This window comes from Triticum aestivum, chromosome 5D (genome assembly GCF_018294505.1).
Source record: "Triticum aestivum cultivar Chinese Spring chromosome 5D, IWGSC CS RefSeq v2.1, whole genome shotgun sequence".
NCBI classification, from domain to species: Eukaryota; Viridiplantae; Streptophyta; class Magnoliopsida; order Poales; family Poaceae; genus Triticum; species Triticum aestivum.
The window spans coordinates 220,321,904-220,328,962 of NC_057808.1; the positions used below are offsets into that span (position 1 = coordinate 220,321,904).

The window sequence follows — 7,059 nt, forward strand, 5'->3', positions numbered from 1 at the left end:
ATATGACCATGTTGCTTGATTAATAAAGAGCGGACGTTTTCTATCTCATGGAGGGACGGTAGGTCGGATGACCTCCTATGAGAAAGCCAGCACACTAGCAGCCAAGAAAAAACTATGCTGACATCTACATTTCAATTTTCATGTAGAGTTCCGTGCCGTCTGGTCACAATGTTGCAGCTAACCGATCTCCACTCCAGCCAGCCAAAAAAGAAAGGGATTTGAGAAGAGCCATTGCCACCACGTCACGAGCAACGGGAACTCAAACCAAATCCCATCCCCCAATACGCGTAAACCGCCCAAGGGAAGAACAGAGGGTAACTCAGCCTCGCAGTTCGCACCCCACACCACAGCCGCGCTTCCTCGCTATCGCACCAAAAACGCTAGTCTAGTCCAGGACACAAGTCGCCCAAGGTTGACGCAATACCGGATCCACGAGTCAGATTCCCACCTGAAAACACATCCAAAATCCATCCACGGCAGCGGCAGCCCGCCATTATTGTGCGCTCTAGAAAACAAGACTAGTATATCGCGTCCGTCGCCTGCTCGCAACCTGCCAGCCTCCTACTATACATACCGGCCCGCTGCTCCCATCAAGCCATTCATCGGCCCGCCACCCCTCGCCTCCTTTCAGTCCAAGCTCAGGACGATGGGGACGAAGAAGAGCACGGTGGCGCTGGCTCTCCTCGTCCTCGCGCTGTCGTCGCTGCCCCGGGCGTGCCTCGCCGTGACGTCGCCGTACGTGCGCCCGAGGCCCAGGGCGACGCTCTCATTGCGCCGGGACGCCGACGCCGGCGGCCAGACGCCGCAGCAGGTACGTACCGCGCGTCTGCTCAAGTTAATACTCCCCGTAGATAGATGGCGCTGTCGCTTCTTTCTCGGCGGGGTTTCTTCCGGCACATTTAGATCCTGAGACACCGACCAGCCGGCGTGATCAGGCCATTTTGCAATCTGAAATCTTGAAATGCCATGTCAGTTGTTCGTCCCCGTGGAGACCATTCCCTAGTCTCATTTTTCTGTTGGATTGAGTGTTAGTGGAAGAAAAGTGTTTTGTGCATGAGTGACAAGTCCATCACTCCAACCAAAATCCTAACCCCCGCAGCAACATCCATCTCCTGGCGCGCTGCTTTGGAGTTCCTTGTGATCTTGACTTTGGTTGTCGTTCCTGACCATGTCGGCATGTGGTTTGGCCTAGGCGCCATTGTTTGGTGAGTCCCACTAGCATATTTCTTGGCAGTACTTTTAATATATCGCCCATGGAGGAAAGCAGGAGTGCTGCAAATTTGTATAGAATCTACTAGTATAGTGCTGCTATTTAATGATTGCAATCTTGAGCCACCGCCCATGCCTTGCCTTTTCCTTCCTTCAGGAAAGCAACCAAAACTGGATACGAGTGTTTCATTATCTGCTAAACTTTGGCCGGCCTGTGTGAAACTATACTGCATCAGAGTGCCGAGTTGTTGGCATGGACAACAGCTCACGCTAGAAAACATAAACCACCGCCTTTCAATGTTCACACTTGCATTCAATTCAGTGTATCCGTTTATGCAAATTAGGATGCTTTTCAGTCAGGGGCACACTAATTTTGTCCGTCTTCTCTCTCCTAACAGTTGGAAAGTTTCCTAATGTGCATTAGAAGACTGACAAAATTTTGACATCAAGCTTCATCCCATGAAAGATATTAAGACTCGTTTAACATCACACTTGATGTGGTTGAAAGCTCTTGCAAAATGTTTTGCTTGGCGCTAAGCCAATATTCAGCCTTAAGTACCCCAAAAGTTACTACTAGTGGATTTGAATCATTATGTGGCTCAACTTTCAGGTGCATGTGTCGGCTGTGGGCCCTGACAAGATGAGGGTGACATGGATCACCGACGACGACGCGCCGGCGATGGTGGACTACGGCACGGCTTCAGGCCAGTACCCCTTCTCCGCCACCGGAACCACCGCCGATTACTCCTACCTCATGTATCACTCTGGGAACATCCACGACGCCGTCGTCGGCCCACTGAAACCCAGCACCACCTACTACTACCGGTGCAGCTCCGACCCGTCGCGGGAGTTCTCCTTCCGAACGCCCCCGTCAGGCCTCCCCTTCACCTTCGTCATCGCCGGTAATGCATCTTGCCGTCAGAGTCTCAGTTTTTCCGTTTAAAGTTTTCAAAGCCGCATGCATAATGCTACCAATGGAATGGGGACGCGCATGCAGGCGACCTGGGCCAGACGGAGTGGACCAACTCCACGCTGCAGCACATCGCCGCCGCCGACTACGACATGCTGCTCCTCCCCGGCGACCTGTCGTACGCCGACCTGGACCAGCCGCGCTGGGACTCGTACGGCCGCCTGGTGGAGCCCCTGGCGAGCGCGCGGCCCTGGATGGTGACCGAGGGCAACCACGAGGTGGAGAAGATCCCCCTCCTCGAGCGCCACCCCTTCAAGGCCTACAACGCGCGGTGGCGCATGCCGTACGACGCCGGCGCCTCGCCGTCGGGGTCCAACCTCTACTACTCCTTCGACGCGGCCGGCGGCGCGGTGCACGTCATCATGCTGGGCTCGTACACCGACTACGACGCCGGCACGGCGCAGCACACGTGGCTGCAGGGCGACCTCGCAGGGGTCGACCGCGGGAAGACGCCGTTCGTGGTGGCGCTGGTGCACGCGCCGTGGTACAACAGCAACAAGGCGCACCAGGGGGAGGGCGACGGCATGCGCGACGCCATGGAAGCGCTGCTCTACGGCGCCCGCGTGGACGCGGTGTTCGCCGGGCACGTGCACGCCTACGAGAGGTTCGCGCGCGTGTACGGCGACAAGGAGGACCAGTGCGGGCCGGTGTACGTGACCATCGGAGACGGCGGCAACCGGGAAGGGCTGGCGGAGAAGTACATCGAGCCGCAGCCCAAGACGTCGGTGTTCCGGGAGGCCAGCTTCGGGCATGGCAGGCTGCAGGTGGTGAACGTGACGCACGCCCTGTGGACGTGGCACCGAAACGACGACGACGAGCCCGTGGTGGCTGACCAGACATGGATCACCAGCCTCGCGCCCAACCCGGCCTGTAAAAAATGATATCAAACGGCACCTGATGCCAGAACGTACTCCATGACCAAAAATAGTGTTTCATATATATTATATACACACACACAGTATGATTTAGAGACAAAGATTGTTCCTGTTACTGTTTGTCATATGTAGTACTACCTCGTTACTTGATATCAAGATTTGAGACTGCTAACCGGGAACCTCGTTTTTAAGACACTGGCACAAATGATTGTGTGGCTGCAACGAGAGAAACACCAATTCATGTGAACAAACTGTGTCGTGGGACGACGATTGCTGATGAGAAAAAAAGTTGAATCATTTGAGGACAACAGCAAGTGAACCAACCTGGAATAACAATTGCTGCAACAGCAAGCAAACCAACCTAGATGGATATTACCTGCAAAAATTCCCCGTAATTAAACTTTTTTTTTGTTGGATGAAACTTCATCAAGCAAACCTGAAGAATTTCGTAAATAATCGGTCGTTGACTTCACATGGAATCAAACTGCATACGTACGTGAATTATAATTAAGGCGAATGGATTGGGAATTCGGTAAGAGCTTAGGAGAAAGTTTTTGCTAGTTCATACTGATTAGCAAGTACCAATAACAATTGCAATGTTACTTAAAGAAAATGGGCGGTCATTCAGTGAAGCATGTATCCACATATATGTGAACCTCTAGCACACACAATGATGACTCACTTGTGATTTAAGTCACCACTTTTTCTTGTTTTGAATTGGGATTTAAATCACCACTCAATTATACCTCGGGCAGGTCCTCCATTGATCGTATTACTTGGCCACGTTGAGAAGCATTTCCTGCTAGCGGGGTGACCCCTTCTGTCTGAAATTCTGAATACCAAAGATAATGTTGAGATGGTCAGTGACGGAATATTCGATTATTCTTTTATCCAATAGATAATCAGTTATTCTTTTATCCAATTCCAAAATCGAATATTTGATTATTTTAAAGATTTATTATCAAAATCCACAACAATGGTTAACTCAAGGTTGTGATTGGTTGTGATCCATTTTCGACAACAACAACTACTACAGCTACAGCAAAAGCAACAACACAAATATATTCTCCTTCCCATGTTTCTTCTGGGCGGGTGATAAGAATCCCACATGCATATTCGGGGTTCTACATGTTCTTATCATACGACATCAAGGTTCCGCAAATGCATATAGAATGCCAATATCTTAGTTCAGCCATAAAGAAGCACAACATCAGGGAATAACTTTTGTAAAGTGGTCTTGCAGTCTGAAAATGAACTCTAGATACAACTGCTTTTAAAAAACCCCAAATGGAACTGAATTCTAGCAACATATATTTAGCAGTCCTTCTCCACCGGAAGGAATGGCCAAGTACAAAACACCTCCTGAATCTCAGCATTATATTTGTTTGAAGTGAAATTGTGGTCCAGGCATTGGATCATTCTTCACCTGACGACAATAAGTGTTGCAAGGTTCAAAAAGAGGTGTCAAAACTTAGCAACATCAGCTGCTTACCAACGACGGGATCCTCACTAAGGTTACTTGAGAACCACATTAACAATTGTTTTCTTGCTTAAGTGAATTACAACGCCTATGGTGGCAGAACATGTCTGTATCTGCAGCTCTCCAACTAAAAGTCATCTTAAGTCAGAAAATAGAGTACTATTTTTACTTCCATGGCTGAAGCTCACAAACTATGTATTTCAGCCATATCACACAAACAGCCTTGCAACCACAAAACATGCATACTTTTGTTCTTCACATGAATATCCAAACTTGTACTAGCAAACTAAGTTAGTGGCTAGGTGTGCTTCTCTACTGTTGCTCGAGTTTCTTTTCCTTAGAACTTTAATAGCATATTTCTAGGTTTTCAACCTATTTGTGTTACTCATTAAAAAAATTGTTTATGCTAAAAATGTAATTCATATTTTCACATATTTTGCTCAAATTTGTTTTGCAACGCATGAACATATAATGCAAAACACATATGTGTACATATGTTCATAAAGCAACGCATAATGAATACATAGGTCACATATTATAAAGCAAACATTGTATTAAAAAAAGAAACATTATATCAGATATTCATATACAGTTGTCCCTTCCGTTGCAACGCACAGATAATATAATTTTTTCTTTATTAGCAGGTGTTCGCAGTGAACTATGTATTTAACTGGAACCTAATTACGCAAGCCCATCAAAATGTTGATGGGACTAATAACGGCATCTCCAACGCCGTCCCCCAAATCATAGTCAGTCTATCCACGATGCGTCCATGGTCACGGATACACGTTGTGCCCATAACATCCGTCCATATCTGTCCTCGACCATCCAACGTTGTGCCCATAACATCCGTCAAGATTCGGCCTTGTCTGAATACATTTGAAGTGCAAATAATGACCAATAGCAATATTGATGAGCCAATAAAAGTGCATATGTATGCTTGACAACCAAAAAAGGTGGATGTTCATTAGTTTTTACATGCGTCCGATCACAAAAGTTCCAGTCCAGCAGTCCGTGGAAATTGTGCCCTCCTAGACCGGTTGTGTGTGCCTCCTCCGTCATTACTCTGCCGTCAGCTTGTCCGCAGCATCCACCTCCGCCATTTCTGCCGCCAAGCGCTTCAGAATCTTTACACGGATGGCTTGCTTGATCTTCTTCGCATCGGGATCCAACACACCATCTTAATGGTCAACATCTTGGTTTCTTCCGAAGTGGCCGCGAGCTCAAGCCTCCTCTCTTCGAGTTTGGTCTTCTTTCCATCGAGCTTTTTATCTTGTGTCGTTTGAAAATGATCTTCTTATCCGTCACGACCACGAAGATGTCAAACCTCCCCTCCTTCTTTTCCTCCTTGATGTCATGGCGCTTGACACATGTCTCCTCCTTGTCCATGATGCCCTCAAACTTCTTCATCTTCTTGACCGCCGCTCCTTCTCGCTTCTCCTTCTCCACCACTCACTACCTCCCCCAGACCCCCCTTTTGACCTTCTTGGCCGACTCTACTTTTGTTGGGTCGATTGGATCACCATCTCCGTCTTCATAGCCAATGTCGGTGGTCTTGACGTTATGGGCAATGGATAGGAGCCACTTGGGTTGTCCATTCAACTTCAACCAACAATGCATGAGGATGAAGTTCGTCTTCTCTACGTTCACGTACAATGTGCACGCATGGGAAGGCTAGCAAAAGAGGACATGGTCAACAAGTTGCATATCCGGTTAAATGACGAACACACAGATCATATCTGGCCAAATGACCAACACATAGAGCATATTCAGCCAAATGACCATCGAGTAGAACAACTTACTTGCTCGGAGATTATTGCACCACTTGGCCACTATTTTATGAGTGAATTGAGATGGACGCATTACTTGCTCATAGACTCTCGGATGATGTACCATCGATGGGTGAGCGACTTTATGGAACGATCTCAGATCACTTCCGTGAAGTAGGGATCGAAGTTCTTGTGCTCATGGAACCAAGTATGACCATTGTACTGAAAGATTGAGCCTCTTTACTCTGTGCCTTGAAACAAATCAACGCTAGTGGCCAACCAAGCATCATACAATGATTCGTCCTCCCTCCAATTGGAACTTTCTCCCCTCTCACTCTTCTTTGGGTCGCCACCTGCCGGCCAATCCTCCGTATCAAGGCGAAAAACATGCAAGTGTTTTGCCGCACGGCATTGGAGATGCCTTAAGTTATGTGTTGTAGTAATACTAGCTACTAGCCCGTGAAGGTGCATCGGTTGATAACTAGTTTTGGCAAGAAATCCTAATCATTGGCTCATTGCAATTATCCAGACTCCTTCTATCAAAGTCATAAAGTGATTTTAGATTGCTTGCCACCTCACATATCTTCAGCCTCTCAATTCTCAAACCGCATCTAGTAGTAATATTCTCCTGTCCCCATCAAATTACTAGATGCGTCAGCAGCAGCTGGCGTGCTGCTTTCAGCTCCCATCCAAACAGCGACATATATTGCCACGGAGGCTCGCTCAAAAGAAGGCAGAAAAGAGGAGGAACAGTTA

The 7,059-nt window shown here is 47.9% G+C and overlaps 1 protein-coding gene across 1 annotated transcript; it reads left to right on the plus strand.

The window, feature by feature from the left end:
- Nucleotides 1-267: 267 nt before the first annotated feature.
- LOC123120213 (probable purple acid phosphatase 20) lies at nt 268-3,226 on the plus strand. The gene is made up of 3 exons (XM_044540205.1): nt 268-811; nt 1,820-2,111; nt 2,207-3,226. Exons 1-3 carry the CDS (start codon nt 647-649, stop codon nt 3,058-3,060), a joined length of 1,311 nt encoding a protein of 436 aa, XP_044396140.1. The 5' UTR covers nt 268-646; the 3' UTR covers nt 3,061-3,226.
- Nucleotides 3,227-7,059: the final 3,833 nt, after the last annotated feature.